Genomic DNA, 20,328 nt, shown 5'->3' with positions numbered 1-20,328 from the left:
CTAGACAAAACTTGCTCTGGCTTTGATATATAGGAGCAGATGTGGCCTTGAGCTAAGAGCAGCAGTCTTGCAACAAGAAATTTTCTATTGCTTTTTTGTTTTTCATTTTCTTTTATTTTAGAGTTTTGTGCCTTTTATTTCCTGGGCACTCTCAAAGCAATGTTTCTACAGATGAAAGGAGGATGACGTTTGCACTGCCCTACACACCGTGCTAACTTACCTTTAGCTTAATTTTTAAACTGTAGTTCCAAAACAGGAAATTCAGAACCTATCTTCACTTGACATATGTGCTCAAACCAGCAACAATTATATCATATGTGGAACCCACCATAATCAGTCACTGTCAATAACGAGTCAGCCTACAAGCAGAGTTGCAGCAAATGTTGTGCTCATTGCATCACACCTAAACACAGAACTGACCATCAGTATAATTAGACACAATTTACTAGAGCATATCTAACGACAGTATTTTTATACATTGGATTTATTAGACTAAGGATTAACAATCCATGTATATCATCAAGTGCAAACAAGTTGTTTAGGTGATTTCTTGATGATTTGTTAAGTCTAAATAAATCATCAGCAAAGTATTTAGATGGATGCTTACAAATACACAGATTATGATATGAGCCAGTTGTTTGTGTGTGAATGGAGGTTTTAAAACGACTTATTTCATTATGTAATTCTTGTTTAATTGACACAGTAATTATTTGTTAATGTGTAGGAGAGGTTTGAGACAGATAGACATTTACATTAATCAGACTGGCCAGGGTGTACCCTGCCTCTTGCCCTGTGACTAATTTACTATAGATTAGTGAAGATAAGATAACGAATAAATTGTGAGCATCTCTGTATGTACAATAAAAAAAAACTAGTTACAAGGTTTTGAAGGTTGGGAATGGAGAGAATGACTTGTGTCATTGGAAACTAATAATGACAATGCATATTTTGCTAATGCTGACAAAGATATTTTAAAAATCATTTTTACCATTACCAGTAACTGTTTTAGTAAGTTTAATGTTTCAGCACTATGGGAATGCCACTAATAGTTAGGCTATGAAAGGGAAATTCACAGAGCACGTTGTAAAGTGGATTTAAAACAAAAAACAAACAAAACAAAACAAAAAAAACAACAAAACAACTGGGGTTAGAGTAATGGCTAGTAGGGTCACAACAAAGCCAGTCTGTATACCCTTCTATTTGGCCCTGACTGTGCAGCTGGTTACTTATGTGTTGCATATACCGCGTAGAGCCACAACTAAAGTTGACATACTGGAAAGAGTCTGGAAAGAGTCATAAGGGTATTTATCTTTGAGAAGATGTGAAACAAACAGCATAGTTAACCTCAGAACACAAAAGAGACCTCATCTTCTGATGTAAAAAAGTGAAGATCACCAAGGATTTGCTGGTGACCTTTTGCAGGTGCCCTATTAAGAACATATGGATACACTGCATTCTTTTAATACTGCATCACCAACACTGCTGCCAAAAGCATTTGGTTAGGTGTACCATTAAAAATACTTGTACCTAGCTGTCTTCTAAAGCTCCAGTTTCCACCCTAAGGCAAAAGCATTAGCTACAGATCTGAATACTATAGCCACCCCTTGTTTGCGCTCACCCACTGCTGAATTTGTAAGTTTGTTCACTTACAAAGAAATGAACAGTCAGCAGCATCGGTGGAGCGGCGGGGGGGCGGGCTTACTGGGCTTAAGCCCGGGTTGTTTTTTCAGAACCCCGGGGTCTTTTGCAGTGTCATTTGTTATTTGTTTCATAGTTAGATGCCTGAATGACAAGTGTATAAAAAACACAAAACTACACACATTATTCATAGCGCACAGTCATAAATTCCCCCTAATTTTGGTATGATCCAAGCTCAGGCACTAGGCGACTGAGCACAGCACATGTGAGCGAGGGGGGGGAAAGCAGTGCAAAAAGGCAGACAGAGGTACCAGCTACCAAAGCAAATCATTCATACTGTACAAATAATGTAAATATGACGGTGTATCACAAAAGATTGATATCAAACTGATCACTTGACCCATATTACGTTACTTGCTCTTCAAGTGAATCAACAAATGGCGAAATGAAAAGCCGAACAACAACAATGCTGTTTCTTTAGAGAGTCTTAGCTTACATGTGTGTTTATTTCATATTTTCAGTTGTTTCCCTCCACGGCTAAATAAAGCACTCTAAATCGGTTTCAGTTATGTACTGATGAACACAACAATGGACATAAGGGGCTTCTTTCAAAGAAAAAACTCAGGTAGATGTTATTTTATATATTATGCTTTGTATGTTGTTCAGTATATTTCTATGCAAAACAAGAGGAACTTCAATACACAGCAGTATATTCACAGTTGAAACCAGATATTTACATACACTTTAGGGAAAAAAACAATAACTTTTTTTTTACTGTTAAACATGAATTTAGAGTAAACTTTTTTGTTTTAGATAAATAAATATTGAAATATCTTTTGAATTAATTAAATGTCAGAATAAAGAGAGCGAGAGCTGTCTATTTTTTGTCACTTTCATCAAATTTAGGAGTACATATACACTAAGTTTATTGTTCATTAATAAGAAAACTCCAGACGATTCCATTCTGAGCTTATGAAGCTTCTGATAGGTTAGTAGAGTCCATGTGAGTAAACTGGTGGCACACCTGTGGATGCATATAAGGCAAAACACAGAGCCTGTTTCTTTGACATGGGAAAATCAAGAGATATCAACCAAAACACCAGGAAAAGAATTGTGGAGCTCCATAAGTGTGGCTCAATTTTGAATACAATTTGGTGCCATTTGCAATTAAGAAATACAGACAATTTCTCTCTTTACTCTTAAATTTAACAAATATGTTTTTTATATTTATCAATCTAAAAAAAATAAACATTTAGTCTGATTTGATGTTTTACAATTAAAAAATTGTTTGTGTTTTTATCTGAAGAGTATGTAAATATCTGGTTTCAACTGTATATTTGGTGATGTTGGTGTTTGCCTTGATTGTCAGCACAAAGAGGGAGAGAGAGGAACAGAGAGGGAACAAGAGCAGGTGAGACAGACAAGTTAGTCAAATGATGATTTTTAGTGCTACTATCATCTAGTTTTGATTCTGGTTCTGTCTTGATTAAGTCCTAAGTAGTCCTGATTGTGAACTGTTGTAGTCCTGTTTTAATTCCATATCAGTTCTGGGTCTGGTTGAATTGGGGTTTAGTCCTCGTGTCTTGATACAGCCCTGATTTTGTTCTGCCTTGCTGCTTAATTAAAAAACTATTTTAAGGTGTCCTGCACATGTGTGATATATATTTTTTTCTTATATGAAGTCATTCTTTTTCGAACAAAACTCAAAACACCCCCCCCCCGCCCCCCCTCCAAATCCCACATGCATACTACTCTTATATCAACCAAAATTCCAGAAAAAACACAAATTATGAATTTATTTGTGTGTAATGTAATAAGATTAGCATTTGATTCCCAAGTAAAACATAAATTAGAGGTGCTGCAGTCAGCTGGGTACGAGTCTGGCCTGTAGCCCTTTACTGCATGTCTTCCCCACTCTTTATCCCCAATTTCTTGTCAATCTCTCCTTACTATCCAATAAAAAAACAGAAACCAAAGAACCTTTTTAAAAAAAAAAAAAAAAAGATGACTTAGCACTTGATGAAGACATGCAGACCTTTCTTGTAGCAGTTCTTCAGGTCTGCACACATCTCAAGAGTGATTTTGGGTCACTCATCTTTACAGAAAGTTTTGGCTCCCTCCATGGACTTTCTATAGCTTCGAGGTCTGGAAACTGCCTAGGCCACTCCATAATATTAATGTGCTTCTTTTTTAGTCGCTACTTTGTTACCTTGACAGTATATTTTAAGTCACTGGCATCCTGGAAGACCCATTCACAACCACCTGGCTTGGGTTGACATTCTTCGTTTTATTCCTTTAAATATCCACTTCATGACCCTGATCAGGAATGACTGCCATGTTGAAAGCCAATAGTCATTCATTCTCAATGCTCCGAAAAACATACGACAAACTTTTAAACTGGGAGTGCTAGTTGTTACACACTAGCTGTGCTGGGGTGATAACTTAACAGAAAATGGTAGACAGCAAAATAACTGTAAAAAAATAACAGCAGCAAGCTTGTTGGATTTAACCAACAATTTTTACAACTTTGAATAATTTAATTCATTTATTATTATTATTAGTATCATTATTTATTATTTGATGTAGTAGTGCACTTTTTTTGTACTGTACTTGTATAATGGCAATAAAAGAATTAAACCTTAAACACTAAACGCTTCCCAGCCAAGAAGTCTCATAACCTTCTGTGAGACTACAACACTTTATTTAAGACAAATAAACAAAACAAAAATGACCAATCACGTGGCAGCAACTCAATTCATTTATGCATATGGACTTGGTCAAGAAGACCTCCTGTGAACCAAACATCAAAATGGGGAACAAAGGGGATTTTAGCAACTTTGAACTTTGGCATGGTTGTTGGTTTAGCTTGTCTCAGTATTTGCAAAAAATCTGCTGGGATTTTCCAACATAGCTATCTAAAGAGTTTACAGAAACTAGTAAGCAACACAGAAAATATCCAGCGAGTGGCAGTTCATTTAATAGTTGGTAATAAGAAGGCAATGGTAACTGAAATAACTGCTTGTTACAACCAAGGCATGCAGAGAGCCTCATCTCTGAACTCACCACATGTTAAAGCAAATGTGCTATAGAAGCAAAAGACCAGATAAGGGGTCACTCCTTGGTGGTGGTAGTGGTGGTGGTACGGGGATGGAGAGTTTCTTGTTACACTTTGTGCCACTCAACTGAGCATCATTTAAATGCCAAAGCCTACCTGAATATCATTGCTCACCTCGTCCATCCCTTTATGACAACAGTGAGCATATAAACACCATGTCACTGCTTTTTTGAACATGAAAATGCACTTCGCTGTTCTCCAATGGCCTCCACAGTCACCAGATCTTGGTCTAATAAGGTACCTTTGGGATGCGGGGTAACAGGTGATTTGCATCATGGATGTGCGTCATACAAATCTGCATCTACTGCATAATACTGCATTGTTAAATCTATGTATAACAGAATTAAGTCAGTTCTGAAGGCAAAAGAGATTCCAACAGAGTATTAGCAAAGTGCACTGTACCTAATAAAGTGCCTGGAGCATGCATGTTTACAGGAAAGTGCATTATTTATCACATTGTTGTTTTCCATAGTCCCTGCTTTTAGTTTGCCCTACAACACTGGTACTCTCAATTTCCAGCAGAACAGACTCTGGAAACCTTTAAATGTTGTTCCCACAAAGGTTCTAGACTGTGTATACTCACTGTCTATATTTTTCAGCATCATTCAAACAGTCTGGATCTTACTATTCTCTATGCCTGTTTTCATTTCCTATTAAATCCAGACAGTCACCGCTGCTCATTCTCATTAAACGCTTTGTTACACTGTTAGTAGTTTATGACAAAGACACTCAATGAAGCTTCTACTAATTTCAAAATAGATGAACTAATTAATTATATGAGTTCCACAATCTTTAAACATAAAACAATAGCATTTATTTTGTCCAAAAAGGTAATAATCTCCACTGTAATCCATCTTAAACAAAACTCATATTTACATTCAACGTACATGAGTATAATTTCAAGTTACCTCAAATGAAATATAGCTTTTATAATTGTAAATTCCTTTTCCAGATGTTGTAGCACATAGCTTCCATAGCTCATCACAGTTCTTTTTTTTTTTCATTACAGTTACATATTAAAACTAAACAAACATAAAGAGTCAGTTTTTTTTCTTTCATGAGATACATCATCACAGCAGACTGAAAGGTAAAAATGAAAAAACAATCCCACGAGTTGACCAGTTCGGTTAGTGTCAATCCATGATGGGAAACCATTACATAAATTGTCTCTATGATGGGAATCTTTATCCAACAGTTTTAAGATCTACAACCATCAATGCATGTTAAACCTGAATGAAACAAAGAAAGTCTTTTTGATTTGATGGTTTTGATCAGGCCTTGAACCCATGAAGATCTTTAATGTGAACAGTTGTTGCTACCTTATTACTCTGTGGTGTTTTATTTATAGAGCAGCTGTTCAATGACTTTGTTCTAGTTTTATCATATTGTTGTAGTTACAATATGATTCTCAGTCCTGCCAGTGTTGTCACACAATTGTACTGATCTACAGGTGGTGCTTGAACAATCAGCTATCTGCATCTTGAGAAGGATGGAAACATATGAAAAGCTTAAATGTAAAAACACAAATCAAAAAAAAAATAATAATTTAAATGCCACAGAGAAAATTGAATATTTCAGACATTAGTGTCTGTATCTTGAATATATTATTGGAGACGGTCGTACTTTCCCACTTTAATAACAACATGATCAGTAATGTCATTTACACTTGATAATAATTATCAACAACATGATTTCACTGGCAGAAATGTTGAATGTGGAGAAATGTAATCTTGTTGTATCTCTCTGTGTTACTCTGGATAAATTTGACCCTTTCTTCTCCAACTAACCCCAATCGCCCAGTTATCTTTGTTTTCATTTCTCTCATGGCACATAAACAAATTACAATAACTACTTTTCATTTTGAGAAATGCAGATTAGTTGGCTGTAATGGTTACAGCCTAACAACTTTATTAGGTAGGTAGCATCAACTAATGTTTACCGTAAAACATGCTGGTTGAAAACCTCTGAAATCCAGTATTTAGCATTACCAACTTTCTGTATTGAAGGTACTTTGTAAAATGATTTGCAAAAAGGTCAAAGCTAATACTGTGTTTAAATAATATTGGAGTTGCAATAACTGCCATCGTCTGAAAATAAATGTCAAATGTGAGAATTATAGCTGGGAAATTTGTCTTTTTCTGATATATCTGAGCCGGCAAAAAAGGGAAATGACAGGAAATGTAACGACAGTTAAATATAATTATGCCATAAAATGTGACCGATTTTTTTCATGGATTGAAAAATAATACTGTATATTTAAGAAAAAATTATCATCACTCAGTCATTACTCTTCAGACTGGTTCTGTACAGTATCATTCATGTTTTTAGTTAAGATTTCGCTATAGACTGCGGGAAATCTTAAGTGAAATGGCACCAGAATACTGACAGTTGCCACTTTGAGTCGTCTAATGATGTGAATGTGGGACTCTTTAACTTAAATATCAAAATCCCCACATACTGTGAAAGTGATACAATGCTTACAAATTCAAGTCAAATAGTCACTATCCTGATTCTTGGTGAAGAAAATAAGGAAATAGCATTTTTTGTACTGTTACAGCAGTATTAGTAAGCTAGGTACTTGAATAACAAGAATGAACCTTTGGTGTCACGGTTAACGCTGACTATCAGCTTTGTCCTGTGTTCAAGACTAATATATTTTTTGACCCATTCATCTCTTCTCTGTGTTTTTCCTACACTGATTTAGTGTTTTTCCAACATCATCACACTGTTCTTTGTTCTCCTTTTAGCTGCTCCCTTTAGGAGTCATCACAGCAGATCATTTCCCTCCGTCTCACTCTATCTCTAGCATCCTCTTCTGTCACACCATCTGTGTGCATGTCCTCGTTTACTATATCCATGAATCAACTCTGTGGTCTTCCTCTATCCCTCCTGCCTGGAATCTCCATATTCAACATCTGTTGTGCAATATACCCACCGTCCCTCCTCTGCACATGTCCAAACCTCTCAGCCTTGTCTCTTTAATTTTGTTTCCAAACAACTCAACCTGAGCTTTCCCTTTGATGTCCTCATTTCTAATCCTGTTTATTCTTCTCACTCGAAATGAAAACCTTAACATCTTCAGCCCTACCACCTCCAGCTCGACCTCCTGTCTTTTAGTTAGTGCGACTGTCTCCTAACCATACATCATAGCGCATCTCACTAGCATCATGTAAGCCATCCCTGCTCATAAATCACCCAATACGCTCGTTTCCATCTACTCTTCTTCACCTCTCTTGTGTACTGCTCATTGCTTTAGATGGCTGAGCCCGGGTATTTAAGCACATCTAACCTCCTTGTCTCTGCTTCTTGGCCGTTTACCTTTCCATCTGTCTCCCTCTCCTTCACACACATATTCCATCTTACTTCTGCTTGCTTTTATTCTTCTTCTCCTCACCAAAGCATACCTCCACCTGTCCAGACTCCCTTCCACCTGCTCCTTACTCTCACTATAGATCAGGTAGTCTGAAAAGGTCACAGTTCATGGACACTTGACTGGCCTTACCTCATCTGTCAACCTGTCTGTCTATCTCCACTGCGAAATGGAAGAGACTCAGAGCTGATCCCTAATGTAATTCTAGCCACACCTTGACCAATCTGTGACTCCTACCCCACACCTTACCACTGTCCTGCTGTCCAGTACCAGACTTACATACTTCTTTGCCACTCCTGACTCCATAATGCAGTTCCAGAGTTCCTCTCTTAGTACCCTTCCAAATGTTTTCTTTAGATCCACAACTGCATCTGACCTTCTTTATACTTCTCGAATCACTTTCTTTCCCCAAATCCTAATTACAATGACTGCAAAGTGGTGCTTTTACTTCAGTTACAACTGTACAAGAAAAACCTTTTGTTATTTTGTTTTGTTTTCTCCCCCACACTCCTTCTACACCAATTTGGGTGGGGGACAAATCCAAAGCCAGACAGGCTTGACATATCTCATTACAGTTGCTAGGCTGATTGAAGAGCTTCTATTTAATGCAGGGATTACTAAATGGTTAATTTGCACAGGGCAAGCTTTGCAGAGTAAACTTTGGTGAAAACAGTCTTGACTGTGTGTGTATCTGTTTGCTCTTGGAGTAATGGAAGGAAGGTCAGCTCTTAATACATCGCTGTGAAAAGCAGGGACTTGATGTGAGATGAACTCTGACTCCACTTTTTAATTAAATACCATGAAGACGAGTGAACATTTTCAAAATCATGCAAATTGAGTGACCTATCTCTTTCCAATCTCCAGTGGCTCCATCTGTTCAGGTCTGTAAACTGTCAGAGATCCAGCTTCTACCTCCCTTTAGCTATGTAACCTCATTTCACAAGTTCTGCATTCTCTTTTCAAAATGATCATCTTTAGTCATTATTTGATATCAGGATAGGCATATTATCGTGTCTCATCATAACAAAGCTGAGGGTTTCTTTAATGGCAGGGGTATCGATCATCATTGGGAATGCAAAATGAACTGAAGAAGCTTGTTGGATGAGAGGTGACATGTCTTCAAGACCAAGCTCCTTAGACTACCATGACCTGGATGACTGAAAACTCTGGTGAATCAATGAGGTTTTTTTTATAATTGCTTTCTGTACCAGATTTGATAAGTGACTATCACAGCCAAACCCCAGGAACTGGCATTTTTAGCTGCATCCACACATCTATAAATTAGCCATAAAATGTTTGGATCATTGCAACTTCAATCGTCGTGACGTCACAAAACAAATAAACAGACAGTACACAGTAGACATCAGAGTCCTTATGGGCTATTTCACACTTTGTATTGATTCGTACCATCGCTGCAGGCCCCGATGAGTATTGTTAGACAGTGGAAGAGTAGGAGGCCAGCGTAGCAGTTAGAGTTTTGTCATTTGAGCTTAGCTAATATCAGTTTGCTTAAGCTGTCTTTAGTGATGTGCAGCTTTTGTGCTTTTTATTGAGTGCATGTCCCATTTGTTCTTCTCAGTTTGGTTCGGCAGTGGGAAAAGGGCGCCAGTGATTCCTGCCTCTCCTGCTGTGGTACTGCAGCTTCACCTCTACTTCAGGAGCCACTGGTTCACTGGAGAAGAGGAGAGAAGAAAAACCAGAATTTATTTTTTTTTTGCATATTTCTCATTTATGTGTTTCGGATCATCAAAGAAAAGATAGTCTGAGTAAATACAGAAGGGAGTTTTTAAATGATGATGTCAAACCTTCTTGGGCCTATGTGAAAGCGTAACAGTTCTAAACTGGTTCCACAACCTGTTGCAGAGTTACTGCTTCTGCAACAGTAACTCAAAAAACCCTCATTACAATCAAGTATGCAATAGAGCATCTCTGAACTCACATTCATCACACATTGAACCTTGGAGCAAATGGATTACAGTAGCAAAAGACCAGGCCAGGAGTCACTCCTGTCAGCTTAGAACAGGAAAACGAGGCCTTAATTTGCACAGCCTCACTAGAATTACAACACAGAATATTTCAAAAACAAAGAGTCCAAATTTCTGCGGTAACATTTAATAGGTAGTGTCAGAATTTGGCAACGTTTGGAAACGTTTTGGCATGAAAGCACAGATCCATGCTGCTTGGCACATTATTTCAGTTCAATTCAATTCAGTTTTAGTTATACAGCACCAAATCAATACAGCTGCCCTATTTTATAAGGTAATGATTCGACAGTATACAGTATTATTTATACATTACTGTTTAAACATCACAGCTTACCTATTGTTGTTGACCAACCCAGTCTCACATGCAGTCATGACCTTTAACCTATTAATTCATGTTGCTGAATCAATACATCGATCTATGACCTTTAATCTATTGATTCATGTTGTTGGACACAAATTTCTTTAAATTCTCTTCAACACAAATTTCCCATTTTGTATCCCTGAACACAAACGTTTATCAGGCCGCTATGGTATGTCCAAGTCCACAGCTAGAAGTTATCTGGACTTTCAGTGACCCAAGTCTGACTCATGCACATCATGTTTTTTTTCTACACATACTTTGCATGACTTTTAAATAAATGATTACAAATATCTTGTTGCATCAAATTTAAACATTAAAAATTACTGAGTTGGGCTTAGAACAGTATGATGCTTTGGGTTAAAATGCACTGCTTGCCATATCTTTTCAAATACTGTTGTCCTGGTTGCCATGGTGACACCCCCCTGCTTTTTCTGCAAGTATAGTTCCTCAAACAAAATATATTTCCTAATGAAAAGCATTACTCACAAATTCATGCTCACTGACACGAAAACACTGAACAATTCGTGTCCATGAACATGAGAAGATGCATTCATTTATCGTGACTATTTCACAAACTGCCTGAAGACCAGGCTGTACCATCCCTCCCCCATCAGCCGCAGTGTACCGATCCTCTGATAGCTGCTTTTAGCAAGATAACAATAAAGTCAAAAACATGACTTTTGCCTTTCTTCAGAATAATAATGAACTGGCTCCACTCAAATAGGCTCCACATTTACTAAGTTCTCAGTTCCATAGAGAACCATTTAAAATGTGATTTTTGCAACTACATCCCAACAGCCAACAAATCTGCAACAAGGGTGTTGCTGTCATGCTAACATGGACCAAAATGTCTGAGGCACCTTTGCGGCACCTTGTTGTGTCAGGAAGAGGACTATAACAGTATATGCTTATTGATTGTTGAGGAAAGAAATCTCATGCACAAAACTATCTCCCCACCTGTGTAATACATCTGACATGACAACCCCCTATCCTCCTACAAATCACCTGGTTACAATTCAGCTCAATTTTATTTGTAGAGTGTACAGTGTTCCACTAACAGTCTTCCCAAGGTGGTCTATATTCTTAGGTAAAAACCAGACAATATAGGAGAAAAACAACCATCAACAATCATTCTTCTGCGAGCAGCCACTTGGAGACAGTGGAAAGGAAGAATCCCCTGTTATCGGAAACAAGAGAACCAGGTTCAAGTGGGCACATCCATCAGTCCAACCCAAGTGAGTTGTGTGGAGATAAAAAGGAGAAAAAGCCTATTAATCTACTAAATTACATTTAGGAGATAAACTGTTTAATAATCCAATTAATGTCACGCAAACTGCTTTCTTTTAAAAGTTGCACCTCTCACCGATGCTTTAAAACATCCGTCATTTTTCTATAATTCCAATTTACAAAACTGACCAATCAAATTCAAAGGTTACTTGAACTGCACAGTTAAATTTCTCACTTATTTGCAGTTGCAGTTGATCAAAGGTATTTAGCGTTTGTGTTAGTTTGCGTTACTGTTTTGCAGTTTCAAGCAATGTTTTGGTTAGCCCTATTTAGCATGAAAACCAAGAAAGCCAAATAAGATGAATACTGTATATATTGTATACTTGTGCTGAGCTGTGCATAGTCAAATTAACTTTGTAACAAGGACAGTAAACAGACACAACTAAACAAAAGTCCGCTGGAGTGCTGAATACACTCCTCACAGGTTTCCAGTGGATTGCCAGCTATATTTTCTATCACCTCAAAAATCCTGCTAAAGCTGTCTCAATGCATCTTGTCTCTTCTCTTTCCTGTTATCTTAGACTGACTCCATGATGTTAAGATCAGGGCTCTGTTAGAGCCATATGATGCAGAATTTCAGAATTGCTTGCTCTTCTTGGCTGGAGTGCATTTTGTCATGTTACAGAATAAATATGGATGACATAAGACATTTTTCTGATTTTACTGCATGATAGATTAAAAAAAAATCTACAATCTTGTTTTGTTGTTTTTGTATTCTGAGCACATGAAAAGTCAAGCGAAATGTAAAACTGGTATAAGTGGGGTATGAGTGGGGAAAGGTATTTTTATTTTCACTTTGGGATAGATGTACATGCTGGTTGGCAAAAGGCCATAGATTATAATCAAATGTAACTTTTTTAATGCGAGTTGCAAAACAACATAAAGCTTTTCATCAGCAAAAGGCAATCGCTGACATCTGCTTGGTACGTCAAGCAGATGTCAGCCTAAAAACCTAGCTGCTATCAATGAAAAAAGGGGGGAACAAGATAGTACTAAAAAGATGTAAAGTGCAGGGAGGAAATCAGTGGGTATGAGTAAGTGCAGTTAACTGAAAGAGGGAATTTCAAAGTGAATTAGTCTGTGGAGGAGAAAAAGAGATAACTCCTGCCAAAAGCAAAATCCATTCGTTTATTTCCCACCAGGATCCTCTCATTGGCAGAGTGCACTGTGTTTCTATACTTTCACTGGATGTTGGGGAAAGTACAGAAGCTTTTTTTTTTTGCAATATTATCTCAGCCTTCTTGCCTGTTACTGGATCACCTGACTTTATATTTTCTACAGAGAAAGAGATCATGTTTGATAGCTTTCAGAATTAGCAACTGCAAGTATAGGTCAGGGCTTCTACATAGTTTATTTCAGAAGATGCAGTATTCACAGTGCAGAGCATGTTAACCTCATCTTTCAAGGAAGGACATCCAACTCTAAGCAAAGTTTTTACTCCAACTGAAAGCCAGTTTTTCTGTCACTACAGTGCAAGGAAAATGCATTTAAATCATTTTCATTTTCTCTTTGGATCTTTTACTAAACAGTCAGATTTTGAAATCAAATTTAACATAAAGTAAAGATCTCCTGATTTAAAAACTAAATAAAATGTTCAACTGATGAAAAGGTTTTCCAATACCGAATCACCAAAGTACTGCCTCTCCTGACCTTCGTTCAGTAACAACAGCTGCAACCAAACATTTTCAAAACCTGGAGCGCAGTCTCTCACATTACTGTGGAGGAATTTTGGCTCACTCTTATTTACATAATGGCTTCAGCAAAACCTTACTGATGGGTTTGCAAACGTGAACTGTTCTTTTCAGGTCCCACCACAGCGTCTCAGCGCCATGACTATTCCACTGCAAAATTTATATTTTATTCCTTTTGAGCCATTCAGAGTTGGACTTAACACTAAAGGGACAAACCTAAAGGCAGAGGCTTGCATGGATTTTCCTGTCAGAATGTTGGTATGTCAATGAAATCTGCCAACCAGCAATGACTTTTCTAGCACTTTTCTACTCAAGCACTCAAAGCACTTTATACAACACGGCTCGTTCAGCCAAGCACTTTTTTAACATTCACACCTAATGCAACCAACGCCTGGAAAGTCTGCTTGTAAACTGCTGACTGTCTGAATAATTCAGATTCATAATTCAGATTATGACTTCAAGGTCTTCTGTGTGAGACCAGAATCGTGCAACTAATCAATAAAGCCACATCTGTGCTGTAGGTATAATGTTCCTTTTTTTGAATTCGAGTTTGCCTTTTGACGTATCTAAAATTTTAGATTGTCAGTTTTGTTTTGGATTAATTCTTTAACATGAAGGCTGTTTGAGGTGGGAAAGCTTGAGCATGAGTTCCTAGATGACTTGCCCCGTGTGCTTGAGGGAATTTTAGAAAGTCAGCTTCAGTGTTGGTATGTGGAGTCCCAGAGCTGTGTATCTAATAGGGATTACCAAACTGCTGGTGCTGTGTCTCTTAGCATTTTTAGATGCAACTTATTTCCTCTTAATAATAATATTTCATTTACTTTCCTTTCAGGTCACTCAAAGCAAAAGTACCTCAGAGTGCAGAGGTTAAACCTTTAAAACCTGAACCATCAAATAGTTGCCAGAAATCTTTAATTTTTTGACAATGGACTGTTTGTTGAACCTTTAGACAAAATATATATAAAATATATCAAATTTTAATCTGCATATATGAGTTTTAATTTGTATCAAATTTGCTACATTAGCCATATTTTTGCAATTTAGTCATTAAAAATGTGTCATGCAATTTATATCATTTTTTGAGGGTAAAAAAAAAGGTCACGCTGATGAAATAGAAGTCTCAAAAACTCACAAAAACACATGTATCAAATATGATAAGCTGGGCTTTAAAAAAATGTAAAAATAGCTTTAGAGTGACACTGGGTCCCTGACCAAATAAGAATAACACATGAACAGTTGTTTACATTGAAAAAAGTCTGCATTATGCATTAGTTGATTTTTTCTATCATTACTTACTATGGCTTTATATCAAAATGTTCATCATGTTCATGATGATCATCATATGTTCATCAAAAAAAAATGTTGTAGTAAATTATAAGTGCTTTTCAAATAAAGAGTAGAAATGGAAGCTGCAAAGCAAAAGAGAAGACAAAAAACCCCACTGAACAAAAGTTTGTGGAAAAAAAGACTTTTACGATGACCTTGTTAAGAGATCTGAACTGTGTTGCAATTTAGTTCAACGATTAAAGTTAAAATTCTTGGGAAATTAGGTTATAATGGCTTGAAAAAGACAATTTTTAACATTTCACTTTTCAACCAAAAGGGACATCCACGTAAACAACCATTACCAGAAAACCAGATTCAGACTAGAAAATAACACTGATGCATGTCTGATGCTTGAGAGGAAAACGTTTGTAAGGAACCAAAGGTCAGAAAACAAAGACTAAAGCCAGAGTGAGCCTTCTTGACTACAGCACTTCACTGATGCAGCCCTGTCCTTTCACACAAAGCAATTTATCCTAATAATGTGATAATACTTGATCCTGGTAGTACTGCCATTTCTGTGGCAAGCAGAAAAACACTTAGAAGAAGTGATAGTGTACTAAAACCTTTTTTTTTCATTTACGCATTTGTTTTTTGTTTTGTATTTGTTTTTTATGATGATGATGATGAAAAATACAGGAGCCACAACAGCTGGAAAACACTAGGGGTAAACTGGTGGAGAAGTGGTTCACTAAAAATTTAGGAGCCGAGTGCCTCAGTCTCACACAGTGGAAGTGGAACGCATTTAATAAAAGATCATTGGAGACAGTTTTTGAAGTTTAACCTTGAGTTAAAAAAAAAAAAAAGCACAGAAACTGAGATATTTTGTCTTGTTTGATAGCAATTACTGGCAACCTGGCAAGTCTAAAAAAATACTATATTCCCACATACCCCCAAAACAAAGAGCAGCCATTCTGAGTGTTTCTGGTTTCTGGAGATCACCTAAACAGTCTTCCAGGGGACTTCAATTGCTTCAAATGCATTGCCAGAGAAAGACAAGGACCTGGCTGCAGCGTATAAAATTGCCAGTTGAATTTTGCTGAGGCTACTGTTGATCATATTTTCTCTACTTTGTGAGAGCATTAAAGCACTGAAGCATACCATCTTTCTTTTGGACAAAATTAATTAAAGGAGAACAGAATTCCATCTGGGAAATCTTATAATCCTTCCACATGGCCAGATGGGCCCGGAGAACTGGGAAACAGACCTCTGACACAGGAATTCCTAACTGTGAAGCCCAGTTCTGTAACACTGAGAAGAAAAGGCAGGAAGACAATTAGATATGGAGAATTTCTGGTGTCCATCTTTTGTCAGACTAAAGTGTGGAGAAAAATCACATCTGACAGCATTTGCTGGAGAGGAAAGGTTGTCAGCGCTTCTTTACTGGGCAATCAAGAAAGTTTATTCTTGATAAATCGCAGAGACATTACAGACATTTCTTAGAAAATGACCGACAGAAAGCTGCTGTGAATATAACCATGAATTCAACAAAGATTTAATCCACTATAAAAGCTTCATTTGTCCTCCTCTTTTTATTTTTGAGCACCTATCTTCTCAAAGGTATCTCAACAATCCAATCGCTTCCATTGGTTGGACTAACACTGTTGTCAAGGTGTTACCATTGGAATTTCTAAAAGCTCCTCTAGGGAGTGATTAGGGAAAAATCAAATGCCCACACGGTTCACAGTTAAGATGATGTCAAATTCAAGATGGAACCCATTTAATCTGATAGAAAATACTTTCAGGATTTTCTCTTGGAGACTGACGCTCATTATTTGACCTCATTTCAGAGATGCTTTGGTTTACATGTAGTTTGGGAGTTGATCACTTTTTGACAAAAAAGGGGGGACAGACTTGTTCAAAGGAAACTTCTGACATTCAGCGTAAATGAAAAAAAAATACTTATAAAAGTTAAATGAATGTGATCATTGGGCCCACCTGTCATTTCTCTATATGTGCTTATTCAGTCTGCTGGTCTACTGCTTTGTGTTTTTTACTCTGTGCCTACAATCTGGCTGTTTGTGTTTTTTTGCTCTTTGACCTTGAGTGTTTCGGTTCTATATTCCAACAAGCCAATATCAAAGGGGTAGTAGAGAACATGACATTGGTTTTAGTTGTGGAGAGTATCGTGAACTTCACTGGATTCACAAAAAAGAGAAGCTGTCAGCTGTTATTATTCCTGAAGGATGCAAGGACATACTTCCAAGTTTGGTGTATATTTCTTGGTTGGACCAGTTTTAATTTAATTTAATGCTTCCAGTGTTACATTGGTACAGACAACACATTTGCACTTTTTCACACATACACATTAATTTTGATGTCCTTTCTTTTTGCTCCTGTTTTTTACCTATTGTTTATATTCTCACAAAGCACTGTCTGATTTTCTCAAATTAATTTGTATAAACAGACCAGTGCATATTATGCACTGCATGTGTGCCTTGGACTCAGATAATAAGAATAAAAAAGTGCAGGTGCACTGCTGTCTTAGCTATTTTGCTACAGTACAACACCCTGTTGTAATTTGTTGTGCCACCACTTTATCATGTAACTAATTATCACATTTAATGGGATTGTTTTCACTACATTAATTAATGTATCCCCCTGTGAAAAGCACCAACAACCACAGAAATCATGCAGATCCTCATTTTTTATCATGATGTTTAAGCTTATAACAAATTTAGCCATCATTGCTGCTTTTATAGTATGTTGTTTATATAGTACGCTGTTTTTATAGTAGGTTATTCTTCATTTCAGTACACTACACTGGCTGAAATGTGTCTAGATCATCTATGTGTAATTTTCAAAACCACCTCTATTACTACCCATGATCCACAGGGTTTAAAAGGTTTCCCAGATAAGTGAATGAGTGGGGCCTGATGAGCTTCAATGACCTAAGCGACCTAAATATATCCCCAGTCTTGGCACAAGCTTGCGATAGCTGCCTTGATTAGCTTAAGAGGCTGAAAAGGAGGAGCACAATCATACTTGGCATTTTCTTCATGCAGAAACAAAACCACCGCTCCCTCTTTCTGTACCCTGTGAGTTACCTCTGTATTGTGGGCGAAGGGCACGGTTGTTGGGGCAGTCACGGCCCTGCTTGCTAAAGTTGATATTGGTACGGATGCAGCGTTGCAGCAAAGGCTGGGTGGGCCGGGTGTTGTCGCTCATACTAAGGAATATCTTGTAGGGCTCATTCTGGCTGAGGAGGCGCAGGGAGTGCATCTGTGGGGGACACAAGATCAGCTTCGCTTAGTTCAAGAGCTAGCTAAAATGTCCTGAATTCATCTTTAGCTTCTCTAGTGGCACTATGCTAGTCTATCCACCCATCTTCTGCTTATTTGTAGGTGGTGGGGACAGCTACCTAAGCAGGAACTGCTGCTGCTCCCCAGCAGTCCCATTCTCAATACTTCACCCCAGACCTTAAACTTGGCCATAGAGAAGGGACAAGAGCTTCATTTTGAAAGAGTGTGGAGAATCATCGCTGGTGATAAGAACTAGTATCAGTGAGGAGTTTCAGTGGAAGCAGTGCCCCAGCTCAAAACATTTAAAAGAAAAAAAAGTGTCCCACATGTTGAAGTGAAAATGCATACGTTTTTTGGCCACGCCTACATCACATTTCAAAAGGACAACCTGCATTTGGGAGAGATCATCAAAAACATAATTCAGAGTATTATTTGTGGAACACACTAAACCTTGAATGATTTATAGACTATGATTTCGATCTAGTCAATATATAATTGGAAAAGAAAATCAGTCAGTCAACACCACAAGACTAGAACAACACGAGTGAGCACACATGTAGAACCACACAGGGCTGAGTGGAAGGAGACATACACTGTTCCATCTCATTCTTTGTATCTTGTACCACAAATCTTTTTCTGTTTTTCACCTGCCTCCTCAGTTCTTTTCTCCCTTATTTCCACATCGTGCTCTTCTTCTCTACCTCAAGCATTCTGAACTGAGGTCAGAGCTCTAACATAAAGAAAAGAGCACGAGCATGCACAGATTATTTAGTCACAACGGTGAGTGGTGCTTCGTTGACTCATCAACCTTGAGCATTTTAAGTGGCTAGGAGAAAAAATGCAAATATTGTTAAATATTTCATTGATACATATTTGTTTTAATCCAGATTTATGTCAGTATTATTCACATCCATAAATATAACATATAGTATATAGAAAAAAGAATTCTAATGCAGACAGTATTTGAAACTGGCAGATCATAGGTGAGTTTTTTCTTTTTATTCTTATTGACCTGCTCTCAAAACTTTTTTTAAACACCTTAAAAAAATCACTTTTTAAACCACAAGTTTTTGTCATTAAGCTAAAGATATGACGAATTTGATACAATTTTCACGTACCTACATCAAAATAAGCCTCAAATATTGCTCAACATATTTAAAAGAATCAGAGGCCAAAAAAATGAAAAGTGCCAAATAACTTTGGTGCAACAAATGAGTTGTGAAGCAATCTTGTAGTATTTTTCTGGTGGTGGCAGCTCATTAAATGGTGCAAACACTCAAACCCAGCCACGGGAAGGCCACAAGCCAGTTTATTCCTACTGCTGGTCCCAAACCGGGAATGGGGAGGTTCGCTTCAGGAAGGATCATTCACCCTAAAATCTATGAACATCATAAAGAATTAAATTCTCGTGCAGATCCGGTGCTGCTGGTCTTCAGGATCACCCTCCAGGGTGATTTGTGGCATAAGGAGAGCAGCAAAAGTGATTCGTGAGACCTGGTATGATGAATGGTTTGGAGACAGTGATGCCAACAAAAAGACGGAGCTGGAGGTGGCTCACAACCAGTGAATGCGACACCGTGAGGTAATTTTGCTGTTGCGGGTTTTGTTGCTGTCAGTATTATATATACAGGGTAGGATTATAATGCAGACCAGCCCAAAAAGATTTTTCCCCACACAGAAATAAAATCCTGCATCATAGTTCTGACTGCATGACTTTTATGAAACCATCACTGGAAATGGTATGGTTATAAAGGAAGGGGCTGTTATGTGAGAGTTTGTGTGTGTGTGTGTGTGTGTGTGTGTGTGTGTGTGTGTGTGTGTGTGTCAAAATGAGTCAGGTCTAGCAACAAAAAGCAAGCTTTAATTACGCTGCTAAGAAAAGCCCGAAAGGCTGGCCCAAAAAAACAGGAAACCAAGAATAAAAGGAGGGCAAACTGATGGAGACACAAAATGGCACACAGGGCTGATTGAACACAGAGATGAATAGATGAACACATCTGCAAAAGCAAACCGCACCAAGGGGGACGAACCAGCACAGGTGTGAAAACACCCTAAGTGTTAGCGTGTCACCTTTTCCCCTCTCACTGTTGTTCCTTTTCCTGTTTAAGCCAACTTTTCCACAAATCAGCATTCTACCTACGCTAAACATCACTGCCATCAGCCTACATGTGGTAAGAAAGGATGCTTCTGTACCCTTGTCAGTTCCAACAATCCCGCCTCTCTGTGGTTCCCTATGCAGGACAATCAATCCCACATAACACATTAGCCAAATCTCCCATAGGTGTTCACTTTCCTAATCACCTTGGAAAAGACCAC

General features: G+C 37.7%; 1 protein-coding gene across 2 annotated transcripts in view; it reads right to left on the bottom strand.

The window, feature by feature from the left end:
• Positions 1 to 4,382: 4,382 nt before the first annotated feature.
• The window catches only part of LOC134625825 (carbonic anhydrase-related protein 10-like), a 136,327-nt gene continuing 120,381 nt past the window's right edge, over positions 4,383 to 20,328 (bottom strand). Inside the window, exons 8-9 of one of the 2 annotated variants that reach the window (XM_063471140.1) lie at positions 17,818 to 17,992; positions 4,383 to 9,795 (exon numbers count right to left, since the gene is read on the bottom strand). In XM_063471140.1, coding sequence (XP_063327210.1) covers positions 9,773 to 9,795; positions 17,818 to 17,992 — 198 coding nt within the window. In that variant the 3' untranslated portion in view covers positions 4,383 to 9,772. The remainder of the gene's footprint in view (positions 9,796 to 17,817; positions 17,993 to 20,328) is intronic. The other variant, XM_063471141.1, reaches the window with a different exon arrangement.

Source organism: Pelmatolapia mariae, linkage group LG4, assembly GCF_036321145.2.
Source record: "Pelmatolapia mariae isolate MD_Pm_ZW linkage group LG4, Pm_UMD_F_2, whole genome shotgun sequence".
NCBI classification, from domain to species: domain Eukaryota; kingdom Metazoa; phylum Chordata; class Actinopteri; order Cichliformes; family Cichlidae; genus Pelmatolapia; species Pelmatolapia mariae.
This window is presented reverse-complemented; position numbering and strand designations above follow the sequence as displayed.